Genomic DNA, 17,229 nt, shown 5'->3' on the forward strand with positions numbered 1-17,229 from the left:
AACAGTTATAACCATTGTATCTAATGGTTATCAAAAAATCAAGACTGGAAACAAAACATATCCAAACCAGATACGTATAATAGTTACTGAAAAGAAACTCTCTGCCTATCTTCTGGTCAAAAAGATTCCCAAATAAAAATGAAAAAGAACAAATTCTTCGGAATGAACAAAAGTATTTTTGGGTACACTGGCAGGGGTGTCCAACCTTTTGGCACCTCTGGGCCACACTGGAAGAAGAGTTGTCTTGGATCGCACATTAAATACACAAACACTAATAAAAATGGATGAACAAAAAAAAAGCTTTTAAGTAAATTTACAATTTTGTGCTGGGCTGCATTCAGAGCCACCCTGGGCTGCACGCAGCCTATGGGCTGCAGGCCACAGGTCGGACACCCCTGGCCAGTACAGGCTAATCCATCATATTCTGACTTGACACTTGACTAAAAACTATCAATTCAAAATCATACAGAACCTTTATGAAGGGAAAAGTAACTTTAAACATTTATATTGTTCTAAGGACAGAAATACAAATGACACCTTTCTAATGAGTCAACTTTTAGTTGCTTTTGAAGGGCTGGCATTTGAAAGGCTGCTCTGGATTTTTCTTTTTGTTGACTGATTCACATTTTTATTTCTCTTCTCAGGCACAAAAGACGCAGACCAGGGAGACTGAAGGTGGTTGTGAAGACCATGCATCTCTGAGGACATCTTAAACAAAGATGACCCAAAACTTTGATCTTCAAATAGCTGATGTGAACCACTCAACAGAACACCTTGGGAAAACTCAGTCTGAAACAAAGAGCTTGGGGGTTTGATTTCATTAGTTCCTGAGTTAGAACTGGGGTGGAGTGAAAAATCTTCACTCATTTCTTGGTCAGGTGGAGAGAGGAGGAAAAAAGAAGAGGGTTTCCACTCATTTCCATTTTCTAACTGATCAGTAGTTAGAGAACCTTTGGAAAGGTCTGGCTTAGTTCTTTCTTCCAACTTATCTGGCTCCTCCAGAAATTCACTGCCTTGGGAGGACTTCAATAACCCGTCCAAATCCAGTGGCTTAAAACCGTTACTACACGGGCTCTTGCTGTTGTCTGACTCAGACATCATTGAATCCAGCTCAGAGATTTTGTCAAGGTAAGCTGCGTCCATTGAGGCTTCGCTGGATGTTCGTGTCCGATTCATTTCCAAAGAGCGAAGAGAATTCAGCCTCTTGGATAAACAGGAGCCTGATTTCTCACTCAGTTTTGAAGAAAGTTCCCCAACAGAATTCGCAATTGTGTTCCCCTCTGAGCTTTCAAAATCCAAGCTCTGGGCATAGCTTGTGGAACAACAATCCCAAAACCCTGCCTTTGGGGAAGTAAAACATTCTGGTTTCTTTTCAGTTTCACTTTTATCGTCTTCTGAAGAATCTTTGCTACAGACATTTGGAGAATCACAAAAATCATCAAAGACCAATTTTCTGAGATGGTGTGAGTGCTTTTTGGAACCTCCTGCTTTGACCATGGAGCTCTCTCTATTTTCTGGGGTATTGAGCTGAAGGCAACTCAGGGACAAAGGCGTACAAGGAGCTGGAAGATCATAAAGTTCATCTTTGTAGGGTGCACAGTCACTTGGCTTACTACCCCAGTCTCTTTCCAAGTAAGTCTCCATGCTTGCATCTGTCACACCCAACATTATTTCCACCTGCTTCTGATACAGATCTTTGTTCTTAGAACATTTCAGGTCTGTTTTGCTGGAGCTTTCCTGCCGGGCAGAGCTGTTAGAAGGCTGTGCCAGGTGAGAACTCGAGGTCGATGAGCCGAGCTGCTTTCTGGCAGCATCTTGGATGGCACATCCTCCTTGATTCTTGGATGGCGCATCCTCCTCACTGCCGTTGCTCCCCTTGCCATCTATAGAAAGTGCTCTCTGGCAAATGGAATTCATAGCCTCCTTCTCTTCACTTGAGTTTTTTAGCTGTGCGATCTGAGATTCTAGCTCCTCTATATACTTATCACTCCGTTCCAGGGCTTTCTTGAGGCGACTGGTTTCACGTTCGTACTGTTCTACTTTGGACTGAAGAGCAGCTACTGTAAACCTTCCAAACCTGCAAGGAACAGAAGAATAGTTAGCCTTACAGCTCAGGCCTTCTTCTTCCCTATTTTTTTTTCAAAGTTTAAGAATGTCAACTGTCTCAGCACACCCTAATTTCACACAAGTCATACTTCAGACCAGTCAATGAACAGGACAAAAGCCATGCCTGATATAGCATCCTAAAAAACCGAAGGATCTAATAGAATGCTTTGTGGTCAAATCAGACCAGTGGTAGAGGAGAGGCAGAAACTCACCGAAGATTTCCCTTCCAAGAGCGAGCTCCATCAACTCAGCTCAATATGCGTGAAGAGTTAACACAATGGCAAAGATTTATGATAACATTTGAACAGTGGTCCACATCTTGAAATATTTACATTCAATCATTTTCCTATCGTGCAGCAGTGTTTTAAAATATATTTCTTATACAATGTCACCTTGTCAAACATAAAATACCAATTTGAAATTCAGAAATCTTAGCAGTCGCAGCAGGGACAGTTTTAAATACGTATTTGGACCCTTTCAATTACAGCCACTCTGATCGGAAGCTTTTACTTGGCCTTTCTGAACACTGGGCTCTATCCATTTCAGTTCTACTTATTTTTGGCATTTTACAATTTTGTGAAACATCAATCTCATTTCCTCCAACTTTGAAATATAAAGTCAGTGCTTCTGGTTCCAATACGTTATGCATAAAAACATCTTCACGTTTTCGGAGGAGGATTCTGGAGAGCCACTGAAAAAGAACACATCAAAAATCCATTCCTTTTACTGGGGATTATCTTGTTTTCAGTATTTCCTTAAGAATGGGCACTGGGCTCGGTCCAGAAAACAATTTTTGAGCATGTATCTCAGGCTGGTGGGGCATCTGGAGCACAGGATACAAAGAGCAACAGACTCTTCCAGCTTTAAGGGACATAAAAGGTCTCCTTAAACCCCATCGGACCACCGGGGAAATTTATCTTTTGGAAAACTGCTTCAATGAGCCAATAAACATAAGCCTTATATTCTAACACCCTAAAAAATAACTTCGCTCTACAAAAGTTCTTTTCTTAGTCACCGCTTTGATTAATTAAATACTGATCCATGAAGAATTCAGGGGTTGTCTCTTTGGAGGAAGGTACTTGAAAAGGTGACTTCTTGAAATGGATTTTTATCTCTGGGTTTATCTTTCTCTTTCTTTTTTTCCCTAATAACAAAAATAATGCCAACTAGTAAAGCATACTCAGTGTTAAAAACAACGACCACAGAGAAGGAACCCTCAGCAGTAAGGGCACCTCTCAGTCACCGCCTGCGTCCGTTCTGTGGCCCCCCCTCCCCGCCTACCGCCTCCTCCTGCGCAGCAGCTCAATTCACTCTCCCGCTCGCCCTCACTACGACCCTGGCTCTCATCACTAAAGGAAGAAAGCAGGGGCAAAAGTGAATATAGATTCATAAACTCTCAAGGTCAGAAAGGGCCTTAAAAGACTTGTTGCTGAATATTGATCTCCTCACTGCAATTAACTGAACTCTCAGAAAGAGCCTCCTCCCTCCAACCTCTAAAAAGCAAAGCAAAAAGCCATAGGCATCACGAAAACAAAAGCAACTACAATAACGAGCCCCTCTGTTTTAAATGCAAAATTTTCTGCTGCGACTTCAAGTATTTGGTTGAATGAAAGATGGAAGTGTTTCCTTCCTGGTTGAAGAAAAATATTTTGGTTTACAAGTGTCGTATTTAACAGAGCTGTAGTTTCTGTAAGAAAAATTTGAAAAGTGGGCAAAGCTCTTTAGTGCATTCAGCACAAAATTTGAGTTCTTGGTGTAACTACTCTGGCATAATCAAATAGTCCACATATTTTTAAATGAAAAACTGTGCAGCAGTTTATTTAATGCACACAGCAAAAGTGACAGCCTTAAATTTGCTTACCAAGATAAAATGTTTTTTCTTAAGTGCGATTTTTATCCTCAGCCGAAAAATATCAAATGATTTAAAATCAAATAATGTTACTAGATAAGTTTGTTACCAAAAGGAACTCAGAAGCTTATATAAGGAAAGATGAGTGACAAATAAGAGGCATTTCTTAAAATATTAGCAGCTTTTTATTTCAGGCTTTAGCCTAGAATTTCAAACATAATGCCACTGTAAGATGCTATGTCTGCCCCTATGCATTTTTAAAAGGAGTTAAAAACTGGTTCTGAGTCGAAGTCAGAATGAGAGCCCTAACCCTACTTTTTGTGTGACTTCTGAAATAAAGCTGAAATGCCATGAGAACTAACAGCAGAGGTCGGCCACGGAGCACATGTGAGAACACGCACGCAGAAGTCACCAATGAAGCTGGCTGGTGTCTGAAGGTCACTGCCCTCAAGTCCCCAAAGTTCCATTTCCATACTTCCATGCTATTATGGGAGAAGTGCACAGAAATGCACAGTGAAAGCCACAGAACTGATCAGTGAATCAGTCCCTGTAATTTACTCATCTGCTGTCCTTCTCTCCCCTATTAGAGTATAAGCTCCAGGAAAGCAAGGAGTTGGACCAACTTATTCCTACCGCTAGCTCCCTAAAACAATTCCTGGTATACAACAATCCCTCACTAAATATTTCTTGAATTAATGTTACTTTTTTCTTATTTTGAAATACAGCAACGCTACTCTGGCTGGTATGGTTCAGTGGGTTGAGTGCCAGCCTGTGAAACAAAGGGTCGCTGGTTTGATTCCCAGTCAGGGCACATGCCTGGGTTTCAGGCCAGTTCCCATCAGGGGATGCACGAGAGGCAACCATACATTGATATTTCTCTCCCTCTCTCCTTCTCTTCCCCTCTAAAGATAAATAAATAAAAACCTTAAAAGTTTAACATAAAAAATAAAATAAAATACTTCAAAAAAGTCTTTTACTTTCACCTTAGCAAAGGAATGCAAATAGATGAGACTCTTGATATGAGTAGCATGAATTTTTAGCTTACCCTGGATGTCTATATTAAATTTGGCAAAGAGCAATTCACTTGGTCATATAGAAATAACAGTCAGGAATGCATATATGATGCTAAACTTCCAAGGAAGAAGACAATGAGGATAAGAGCTTATTTAACTTTGGGTTTTAATACTCTCCTCCTCACACTAATGCCAGATACTGCTTCCAGTGTACACGTCAGTAAGTGAAGCAACAACAAGGCGTTGTCAGAGGGATTTCTCACATCATTTACCGCATTTCCTTTTCCTGAGTAAATTTCAAAATGGGAGTATTTTCATCAACATTCCATTAGAGACCAAAAGGCTTTGATTTTCCAAGTAGCAGTGATGGCCAAAGGCTTCATTATGTTAGAGAAAACATCGTAGAGCAATGTGGGAGCTACAGCTAATATCAGAATCCAGAGAAGCTTAAAGGATTTTCCATGCAGTGTTCACTGATGTGTACATTCTGGTTGAGGGCTCCCTTGTCCAATAAGCTGCAGAAGAGTAAGACTGCCCTTGTCCGGACTGGAAGTAAGAGAAATGAAAAGTCCTATTGGTTTCACCTTTGAGGCACTGTAACTATTTTAAGAGCACTTCCAACAAAGAAAAGTTCCCAGGACCACATTTACTTATAGCCCATCACACAGGAGGAACAGAATTAGGTTTGAAGGGGTCAGAAGAATGCAAATGTTGTAAAAGAATGAACTCCAGAACCAAGCATCACAAGAACTAACAGCTCGTGCTATGCTGCCATTAACTGGTTGTGAAAACAAGTAATTTTTTTTCCCTCTCTAGTGCTCAAAGGCATCCCCAACCAAAGAGAAAATGCAGCAAGCGCAGCGCGTGGCTGAGACCACCACACTCCAGAAACATCATCTCGAGGAAAAAGGGGGACGCTGCCTCCCTTGCACCTTCTACACATTTTCTGACTTGCCAGCTAAAATAATTGTGAAACAAAGTGACAGCAATCTTTGGATCTGGACCAGCTTTTGCGACCTCGCCTGACAGATCTTCAATGTCCATGTCCTTGCTCCACGTGGTTCATATGCACAAATTTCAGTTAGCAGCTTGATTAAGTAACGCCAGTCATTCAACAACATGGTCCAGTTACAGCCAGCTTCTCAATAAACACTATGTAAACACTCAGCTTCACAAAACACTATGTAAATAACAGATGTGTATTACGATCAGTGACAAATCAGATCATTTCTTTCAAAGTCTGAAACTGACTGGTCACTGTGATACCCTTCAGTTCACATACAGAACATGTAGTTGTGCTGTCATAAGACATTTTACAAAAATGGACAATCAAAAGACAGAATTAGCCTACAAAGTAGAAAGTGCAACAAAGAAAGAAAAAGTGATTAACACCAGTAGTAAAATGAGAATCAAATGTAACGTAGTCATAGAAGAATAGCTGATCATGGGAATGTTGAAACTGTCACCATTTGAGAGGTCCTACACATACTAGCAGAACTCGGGACAGGCAAATTTACTGACATAAATGAGGAAAGTGGTTGTGACGAAAAGACGAAAGGTATCTAGAGGAAGTGACAAGCTGGCAAAAATTTCACATGAAAGAGCTGTGGAGATATTTCACAGCCCTGAAAGTACGGAGGATACGGTGTTGGGAGCTATGCAAACTCGGGAGTATGACAGTTCATTAAATCATTAGAGAAGAGGCTAGTTTAATATGTAAGTTATTCAATAAGGCAGCAAGCACTATTTAGATTATTCTCCATAATTTGTAATAATATATATTTTAAAGGTTTTATTTATTTTTAGAGAGAGGGGAAGGAGGGGGAGAAAGAGAGGGAAACATCAATGTGTGGTTGCCTCTCACATGGCCCCCAGGGGACCTGGCCCACAACCCAGGCATGTGCCCCAACTGGGAATAGAACTGGTGACCATTGGGTTCATAGTCCACGCTCAATCCACTGAGCTGCACCAGCCAGGGCACTCCGTAATTTTTTTACAAAGAATTAAACACAGCTCTGACTGGCTAGCACAGTTGGTTAGGGCATCATCCTGGTAAGTCAAGGTTGTGGGCTCAATCCCAGGTCAAGGCACACACAAGAATCAACCAATGAATGCATAAATAAGTGGAATAACAAATCGATGTTTTTCTCTCTCTCGCTCTCCCTCCTTCCTCCCTCTCGACAATCAATAAGTCAATTTTTTTAAAAAAAGGAAAAAAGACTTTCTTAATGTTTGTTTTAAACAGTACTATATAAACATTAGCTTACTAAATAAATATTAGGTTTATTATTTTTTCATTTCCATATACATTTATAGCTGACTAACAGATTTAATGTTTTGACAAAAATTGTTAAAGGTTATAGAACAATTATATTTTCCCCACTGATTACTAAGATTGCTTTGCACCATTTCAGCCTAAACACCAGTTGTATGCTCCTATATAACTGTGCAAAGTGGGTCACCAGTGGTAATGGATGTGCTGCCAAAGTGAGCACAGACTACCTGCACTACAGCAACAATGGCTGGCATGTGCGAAAACCACATAAGTTCATGTGAGTCTGAAATGTTTTTTAAAGAGCCACCACGCACCCCAGGAAAGAGTGACCCATTCACAGAGTGGACTCTATCCTGGAGCTGCCTGTCTGCACAGCTACAACTGTCTATCTGTTCATTCCCACTGGAAAAGCACCTTCTTTATGTTAACCATGAAGAGAGGTAGAGTTTCAGAGGGAAGAACTTTCCATTGTTCTTTTCCCTTTCCTAAGAATTTTTTCCTACAGCATAACCCCCTAGTTAAATATTCCTTAAATCTGCAAGCTCTTCTTTTTGATTACACCTAACTTAAGTGAGTAGCTTGTAAAATGAGCTTTTCAGGACCTGGACTTCTGACAGGAATGGGAAGCAGAAGGGGAGGTCCCAGGGCTGTGCTCTGCCTGGTGCGATGTGTAGAGGATGGATAAGGGCGCATGTTTCAGGGAACGAGGAGGACCAGGGCTGTAAGGAGCTCAGAGCGGTATGTGGTAGGGGAGGCCGGTCTGGCTCACCTGCTTCCAAAGGACTGTCCGTGCATTACCATGCCAATTTCATCCTCATGTCAGGAGCTGGGGGTGAAGGGAACATATGTCTTTAAACTACTACGGACCTTTAAGAAGTGGCCTGTACATTTTTATCCACTGCTGAACTAAATGAGTTGCCAGTGTTTCCTTAACAGAGTTTTTTCTTTTTAAAATTAAGTAGCTATGAAAATGTTGTATTCCTAGAGAATTTGTTATTCATAAAGGTACTGTCTATGGCCAGTTCTAGTTATGTAAGTTGGTTCCACAAAAATATATTATAAATAATATGAAGCATACTCAGAGAGAAGAGGAAGGCATTCTTTCCTCCTGAAGATGCAAGACAAAGTTTTTGTTCCTTGGCCTATAATGAAACAAGAAAAGCGAACCTTGGATGAACTTGCCAAGAGTATGTGCAGAAATAGTTAACAGCAGTGTGACAAATATCGATAATGATGATGACAGTAATAATAGCAGCAGCCACAACTTACTGAATATTTACTTACGCCAAGCCCGTTGCCATACATTTGATACATATTTTATTTAATCTAATCGTCATGTCAGTTGTTTGAAGCAAAACCTGTTATTCTTATTTTAAAAATGAGAAACGAGAAGCTTTAAAAGGCTGTCTCTTGTTCAAGGTTATGCAGAAAGTGGGCAGCAGGAAAAGGATTTGAATTCAAGTCTGAATCCAAAGACCATGTCTGAACCCATGTGAAGGGTATGAACATTAGACCCCTTCTTAAGCAATGTCAGCACCTATTATACTGTGGCGTAGTATAAAATGCAAACTCGGTGTACTGAGAACAAAGTCTGTATACATACTCAAGGGATCAGCATCAGTGCAGTATTTATTAATACAGTACATGTGGACTTTGTCTATTTGCTAATAGAAACATGGAGAGAAAAAAAATGTGGGAAGACAAGACAGGGATGCACAAAGTAGATATTTATCAAACAGCAACTATGCTTTAGACTCAAGCTCAAGAATATTTTGAAACTTCCAAAGATCATTTTTTTAAAGTAGCCTTGCAAGAAACTATAGCCCAAATAGATCATCCTGGCAAATGCCAACCCCAAAAGGGTATCTATTTTAACCAGAGATATGAGGACTAAATTTAAACCAGAACTAGGAACTGAAATCTCCAACTTTAGTGAGCTAAATATAGAAAGTATATACCATCATCCCGTCGACCTCATGCACAATCAGCAGGCATTTTCAACTACCAGGAAACAATGCTACGTAGGGGAAGTAAGCAAAAATGTAAATACAAAAATACAAGCTATGTTATGCTGCATCTTTGCTTAATCACAAAATATAAAATGCTTCAATATTTGTAGAGAAAAAAATGCTACAATTTCCCCCTTAAAGACAAAGTCCACATGTACTGTGGAACGAGACAAAGAATCGGGGCCCTTGAAAACATTCTTCCTCCACCTACCAAAAGCTGTATCAAAAATTAAGGGAGAATTTGCTTTTCCAAGCTTTCAAATGGAGAGCAGAATTTAAATATAATAGCTTATATTATTAACCTAATTTCAAGGAAATATTTGTATGTATGTTTATTTTATTAAACTAATTAGGCATTTGTAGTAAAAAAAATTGTAGTGTTGAAAATTCTTGCAAAGATACCTAGAGATTCTTAACAGAAACACCTGAAGTATTGGGCAGTATACGTAAACTGGAGAAGAACGGTTCTCTTTTGTGGCAAGACTCTAAGAAGGCCAGACCCATGTACACATACGCACTTTTACTGTGGAATGAATTCCATTACATTTGAAAAGTATATCTCATTACAATTCCATGCAAAAGTACCCTAATTTTCTGACCAAAAAGATCAGACTTGAAGTTTGCCTGACATTAATGGGGATCCTAATCTTTCATAGAGGGAACCTTACGATATGCTATGTCATATCTTCTTTACAGTTCTAAGAGGAATAAAGGACATACATCTTTTTCCAAAATACAGTATTTTTAACAACAAAATATCAATAGTGTAAAAAAAAAGTACTGTTGAGTGAAAGAAGAGAACTTTAAAATTTCTGGACTAGTATCTATCTACACATACATTTTTTTAAATAGTTAAACCAACCTCTCTCAGCATGAGGAACGATCAGAAGTAAAATAAAACAAAACAAAAAACTGTGACCCAGCCACCCTGTAATTATTACTGAGACGACAGTCACTGAGGACGAATGTACACTGAGGGGCTCTAAGGAAGGAAAACAAAAGGAGTAGAAGACACTATCCTTTTCTCAAGCGGTTCATACTCTTTCTGACAACCCTACTGCTTAGTCATTAGCATGCACTGCAGGCTCCTAAAATATCTTATCAATACAATAAAGACAAGTTGACAGAAAACTGCAGTAACTGTCCATCCCCAATTAGCTGAATATCCAGAGAAGGGCCCCTCAGGCTGCCGAGGGGCCTGAGCACAGCTGGCTGTCACAGTCTGGCCCCAGGGTATCATCAGGCTCCCCTGACAGTCTCCAAGTTCCCCTTCCGGGAAAACCAAAGGGCATAGCAGAATCACTCATTGGATCAGGCTAGGGTCAAATACCAGGAATCATGGCATTTGTCAGAGCAGACTCGCGAGAAACAAAAAAGGCCACAGCAGGTCAAGGAGGGCCAACAGCCAAGGCCAACAAGACCAGAGGTGCTGCTGAAAAAGCCAAGAGCCAGGAGCAGTGACAGTGGTCCAGGCCTGTCATAAAACCCAGTTTAGGAAGAGCAGGCCTGTGAATGGGAAGGGGCCACAGCTCAGAGTCAGCAGGGAGACAGACAAGGGCAGGAAAACCCGGTTCAAGAAAGGGGCCTCAGACAAGACGCCTCATCCAGGAGCCAGGCAAGCCCTAACCTTGCCTGCTCTTTTCGCTTTCTAACTCCCAATCTCTACTACAGCTTAGGAAAACTTCGGGAAACCCTTCTGCTCTCCTCGTTGGGAGAAAAGGCCAGGAATCTGATTTCCTGCCCTCTTACACCCTTCATGTCTTAAGTTTCACAAAGCTCAAAATCTTAAGTTCCCAGTTATTTCCAACTAAACGACAGTATAGAACATTAAAGTATAAGGACTCCTTCCTTCTGCCAGGCCCCAGAGAAGGCACACGTGCGCACACACATCTATTTCATATACATTCATACATGGATGCATTTAAAAATATGTCTTAGCTCTAAGGAACTGAGAGATTAACTGAGTGTTACAGTCATGGACCCACTCAGTATACAATGTGATCTTTAAAACAATATGACAGAACGACGATGGGAAGAGCAAGAGGAAATGTTTGCACTGTCTAGGGACATCATGGAGGGCCTCCAGATAACAGGCTGATGGGGAGGACCAGGGAAGGCAAAGGAAAAGGCATGTGCAAACACATGAAGACACGGCAGGGCGTGGCAAGCCTGGGTGCAGTGAGAGACTCAGCATGGCCAAAGCAGAGTACGAGAAGGGGGAGCCTGGAGAGGAGACAAGACAGCTAAGCTAAGGTCATATTAATAAGGAGTCTCACATATTACTCTAAGAAATTTGGGTTTTAGTTTGCAGGCTATGTGGAATCACCAAAGCTTATTAAGCAGGGGAATGAGTCGATCAAATTTATATTCTGGAATTCAGGTAACAATAAAGAAGATGCTTGAGGGTTGAGAGTAGAAAAGAGCAAGCAGTTGAAAGTTGTTAAATAAGCTAAGCAAAAAAAGAAAAAAATCACGTGGTTCTAAACTAGGGGGAATGAGAAGACAGATTGCAAGGCATTTCAGAGGTAGGAAAGATGGAGGACGTGGCCCAATTAGGTGTGGGACAAGGAGAGGGGTGGGGAAACAGGAAGCCTGCAGTTTCTACCTTAGCCAACCAGATGAGTTGTCAAGTCATGAAAGAGAATAGGAACAAAGCAAGAAGATAAACAAGCTGGCCTGGGATGGATAATGGACACAAATGCTTACACACACACACACCCACACACACACCCCTACCAGTTCTTTGTGCTACGCCTTCTGCCAAAGACATAAAATCCTTTCCTTTAATCCTCACAATACCACACTATCCACATTTCACATAAAGAAAATGGCTCCAAGGGGTTAATTTATTGAATGTTATTTATCTATTCATTTAATTATTCAACAAATATTTATCACGTGCCTTTTAGGTGCCAGGGTCTTCCAAGAGAAGGAGATGGCAACTGGGTCCTTACCCTCATGGGGCTTAAACTCTAGAATGAAGGAGGCAGACAGCCAACAGATGAGCGTTAATCAAGGGCTCTAAGCGCATTTCAGGTTTCCATTCATTCAACCCTTACTGTAAGTAGGGGGCTACTATCGCCCCCACTTCACAGCAGGACAGAAACTTACAAACCACTCTCCTGAATGATCCGTAAAATACATCTGCATAACTTGAAGGCTACATCAGAAACGAGGGCTGTGTTTAAAAGCATGCCTTGACATCTAACCAAGTAGAAAGGGGACAAATAATTGGTCAAGGGCTTCCTAACCAAGGGAGCAAAACAGAACGGACGGTTTTTAGTTGCTTGCATGTACTTTTAAACTCTTGAGTCTTCATATTCTTTTCAATAGAAACAGAAGCTCTCCTCAGATGAACCAGATCTGGTATTTTCAGCTGTGGTCAGCTTCTCTCTGAATCCCACTGGGGTTCGGTGATACAGAGTAAACAAAGCTATAAATCAAATGCAACGCATTTAATACCTCAATGCATTTGCAAATTGATCTGAAACGGGGCAGTTCAAATCTTTTTTTTAAAGTGAAACTCTCCCCTTACCACGAAGGAAAGGAAAGGAACTTAAAGGCAGCAACTCCTAAAGTTCTGTGGGATTCAGACATGCAGCTGTTTGGTAGAACAGAAGCCAGGCTTCTTCAGGTGAGGTTCTTCAGTTACCTGTCAGGCTGCGGCCCGGGGTATTTAAACACACACACTGGCCGGCATTAAATCTGAAATCTGGTGGGCAGCCTTTCAAGAAATAAAAGCTACAAACAAAATAGCTTTGGTTCCATTCAGCATGCTGTGGGAAATGGCTAATGGACAAGCATTACTATGACTGGCAAGGCGAGCTGCCAATAAATGAGAGGAGAAGAGGTTCAAAACCACTACATAACAGCAACACTTCCTAAGCTTATTTCACTAATTTGTCAAAGTAGGACATTATCTGAAGTGAAAGCAAATGAGGTTGGAGTACATGGGGGGGGGGGAACTATTTAAAAGTAAAAGCTATGTTTCTTTTGCTATTGGTTGGTTATCTCTGTTTTGAGCAATTATGGTTTACTGCTACCACCTCCCAACAGTACATTTTGTTTACTAAAGGCAACACTGTCTCCTTTTCAAATGACAAGCAGAGCGCTATTTCCAGTAGGAAACACTGCCACTGCCACTTGGCCTTGTCTCTCCCCACTAGGAAGAAAGGAGGTCCAGCCGTCGGATGGGAGGAAGTGTGGAGTTCTGATTCACACGCCTCAGAGGGGGAGGAGGGTCATATTCTCTTTTCACTTGCCATTTTTCTTCCTAGAAGAAGGAAAACCTTAAGTGCTCTATCCCCCATCTTTTCTCCATTTTCAACTCTGAGTCTTCGCTGTTTCTCGTAATTGTAAACAAACAAAATGTTAGTCAATACTTGCAATCTCTCACATTCTGGAATGGAATGAAAACTATCCCATCATAATGGAAGAATGGAATCACTTAACGGTTCAAATCAGTCCAAAATCCAACAACCAATGCCTCAAATTCTATTTCAGGTAGGCTCTTCCATGTGTTGGGTGGTGTAAAAGTACAGCGGTTTTCAGGGTAACGGAACAGAGCCTGTGCTCTGGGGCGGACCGCCCAGGCTCAGATCCTGATTATACAACAAACTGGCTGTGCGGATTCCAATACACGAATGTAATCTCTCTGTGCCTCCTTACCTGACGAAGAGGAAGCACTAAATGAACGTTAACTAATATCAGGATTATCTCAGAAAACTTCTAAAGGACATTATGTTCTCTCCTTACTCTCTGTTAGCACTCTTAAGCATTTATATATAAAACCAAGTGAAGTTTGTCGGTTTTAGGTCACGAAACAATGCACTTGCTAGTTAGAGAAGGAAATTAGCCTTAACTAAGATTTTACCAGTAACATAACTACACACTTGACTTTTAAAGGCAAGACATTCTACTGGAACTTACATGTTTCAAGAGTTAGATGAAATTAAACCTTTGTCTGAGGTATCATTGGCAAATATGTTTTCCCAAACTGTTACTTCTCTTTTTATCTTGATACTGTTTTCCTTAGCCATGCAGAAGCAATTTTGATGAGATCCCATTTGTTTATTCTTTCCTTTATGTCCCTTGCTCTAGGGGACGTATCAGTAAAAATATTGCTGCGTGGAATATCTGAGATTTTCCTGCCAATGCTCTCCTCCAGGGCTTTAATGGTTTCACAGCTTATATTTAAGTCTTTTATCCACCTCGAATTTATTTTGGTGTATGGTGTAAGTTGGTGCCCAAGTTTCTTTTTGACTCAGCAATTCCACTGTTAGGAGTATATCCTAAGAACCCTGAAACACCAATCCAAAAGAACCTATGCACCCTGATGTTCATAGCAGCACAATTTACAATAGCCAAGAGTTGGAAGCAACCTAGATGCCCATCAGTAAATGAATGGATCAAAAAGCTTTGGTACATTTACACAATGGAATTCTATGCTGCAGAAAGGAAGAAGGAGCTCCTACCCTTTGCAACATCATGGATGGAAGTGGAAAGCATTATGCTGAGCGAAATAAGCCAGGCAGTGAAAGACAAATACCATATGATATCACCGTTAACAGGAATCTAAACAACAAAACAAACAAACAAGCAAGCAAAATGTGACCACTGACACTCAACTACGGAACAGGCTGACAGGGTCCAGAGGGGAGAGGGGAGAGAATCACAGGGGAAAAGGGGATGGACTCACATGAACAAGTATAAAGGACACATGGACAATAACTAAGGGTGGGGGGCAGAAATGGGAGGGAGGGGGGAGCACTCCCTGTGGGGGGCAGGGCTGGTAATATAAGACAGAAAACTGTACTTGAACAAGAATTAAATAAAATATTGGTGAAAGTTTAAAAAAAGAATTAGATGAAAAATGTATATGAGAACGGCTTATTCTAAAACATTTATATAATCTGAAACATTGTTCTATGAACAAAACACATACTTCTGGGGTGATCTGTTATCAACTTCAGCCTTCAGTCGTAAGTTCTCCCTCACCAGGCCACCATTTTCCAATTTCAGTTTTTTATTTGCCTTAAAAAAAGAAATAAAAATAATTAAGCACAAGCTAAAATAAAAGTGCCTTGTAAAATTTATAGTATGAGCCATCAGTATTTTTTAGACTGATACTATTAGAAAACTGAATGCTGAAACATGGCCTTCAGAAACTTAAAGTCACCACTGGGAATGACTCATGAAACTGTGAATAAAACCAAGCATTTTAAACCCGCATTCCCCAAGCACTTTGCAAATCTCCTACCCAGGGAAATAAATGGGGCTATGCTAGTCAGTCATTAAGGGACTATACTAATGACAATTTTTTTCCTTTTTCACATAACTGAATATTCTAAGCCTCGTAACATTATACTACATGCAATTATTTGCAAAACTAATGCCAAGAGTTAATTCTTAAGCTATAAGATTTATTTTTGGTTGCTACTTAAAAAGTTTTTTAGTGAAAATGAATCTGATATGATTAAACCCCTTGCTTCCCACTCCCCACCCCCCAACTGCAAAGAGCTTTCCCAAAGTCCTGGCTCACAACTTCTGGGACCCTTAAGATTGAGTTAATATTTTCTAATAAATTCTATGGATTCCCTTTTTATTAAAAAAAAAACACCTGAGAATAATTTTCTCTTTTGAATTTTAGGTATCTAATGATACCTAAAAATTGCTTAACCAAACATCAATTACTGGAAAATCTAGAAGCTCAATGTTAGTTCTGGACAACCTGAAAAGTTAGGGTGCTTAGATTTTAGAGTTTTCTTAAAAGTGACTCCGTTTAACTTCTCTAGTCATTGCATTTTTGAATTCCAAAGAAGAGTAAGACTCCCCAGAGTAGAAACCAATCTCACTCACCTGGCAGGAGAAATTCTTTGTTACACTAGAACATTCTCATTTAAAATGAACAGGACATAAGAACTGTTGCCAACAAAGAAGACTTAAAAACAGATTTCAGAAATTTGACCAGTGTTTTTGACTAAATTCCAGAACTTCTGTCTGTATTACTTGCCCACCCAATGCCCCAAGAGAAGGACAAGAAAAGCAAGGCAGAGAACTTTGGGGCACCAAGCCTCACTCTTAGATTCACCCCGGTCCCTTTTGGGCTCTGAACACATGCTTGTCTTCCTGGTTGTCAACCAACCAGGACAGTCGGGGGTTAATTCTTTCAGTGACTGATAAACCCCATTACTGCCCCTCTGAAGACAGAAGGCAAGGCATTTACTTCCTCATAGACACAGACAACGAATTAAGCTCTCAAGCACAGCATCACAGAGGAGGAGGCACTTAGTCAATGGTTTCTGCTGGGGATAAGCTTAAATTAGAAACTCACTTGAGATTACCTTTGGCCAGCACTCCTGTTTTGTATCGCTACACTTCAAGGTCTCTCCCCAGTCCTGTGCCTCTCCAATATTCTCTTTATGGGCTGGCTACTTGCTCAACTATCAGGAGACATTTTCAGGTTCAAGAAGGTTAGGAGGGTAAAGATTACAAATGGCAGAGTTCTGCCTATTTGTTGCATCTAAAAAAATAATGAAGTCTTCAGCTATTTTGCATTCTCAACACTGACTGGGTAATGTAGCCTCATAATGGTTTGACACTCTGAAAATGTGAGGGAAAAAGTCCATTTCACTCATTCTAAGGAGTCCTTTATTCTGAACCTTTCATACTCCTGTATTTGATTTATAGTATGGTATTAGTTTGTTCTTCTCTGCAGTCCATCTTTTTAAATTCATTTATGCCCTGGTTTACTGCCTAGCATTACCTAATATCACAACTAGGCATCCAAAATGAGCTTATTAAATATCCCACATAACTCTGAGGTCTCAGGGTAGCTCTGTGTATTAACTTTGACATGTGGCATTTTAAAAAAATCAAAGAAAATCTGAAAACTGTGTTTTATGTACTCACATACCCCACCCTACTCTTAGGAGCCCAGAGTAGAGTTTTCATCCCAACCCTCATGCTTTAAGAAAC

General features: G+C 40.5%; 1 protein-coding gene across 1 annotated transcript in view; it reads right to left on the minus strand.

Annotated features, from left to right (window-relative positions):
- Positions 1–296: 296 nt before the first annotated feature.
- The window catches only part of OBI1 (ORC ubiquitin ligase 1), a 34,028-nt gene continuing 17,095 nt past the window's right edge, over positions 297–17,229 (minus strand). Inside the window, exons 5-6 of the mRNA XM_037059383.1 lie at positions 15,197–15,285; positions 297–2,077 (exon numbers count right to left, since the gene is read on the minus strand). Of these exons, the coding sequence (XP_036915278.1) occupies positions 550–2,077; positions 15,197–15,285 (1,617 nt within the window). The 3' untranslated portion in view covers positions 297–549. The remainder of the gene's footprint in view (positions 2,078–15,196; positions 15,286–17,229) is intronic.

Source organism: Sturnira hondurensis, unplaced genomic scaffold (assembly GCF_014824575.4).
Source record: "Sturnira hondurensis isolate 20B ecotype Veracruz unplaced genomic scaffold, ASM1482457v3 Scaffold0010812, whole genome shotgun sequence".
NCBI lineage: Eukaryota > Metazoa > Chordata > Mammalia > Chiroptera > Phyllostomidae > Sturnira > Sturnira hondurensis.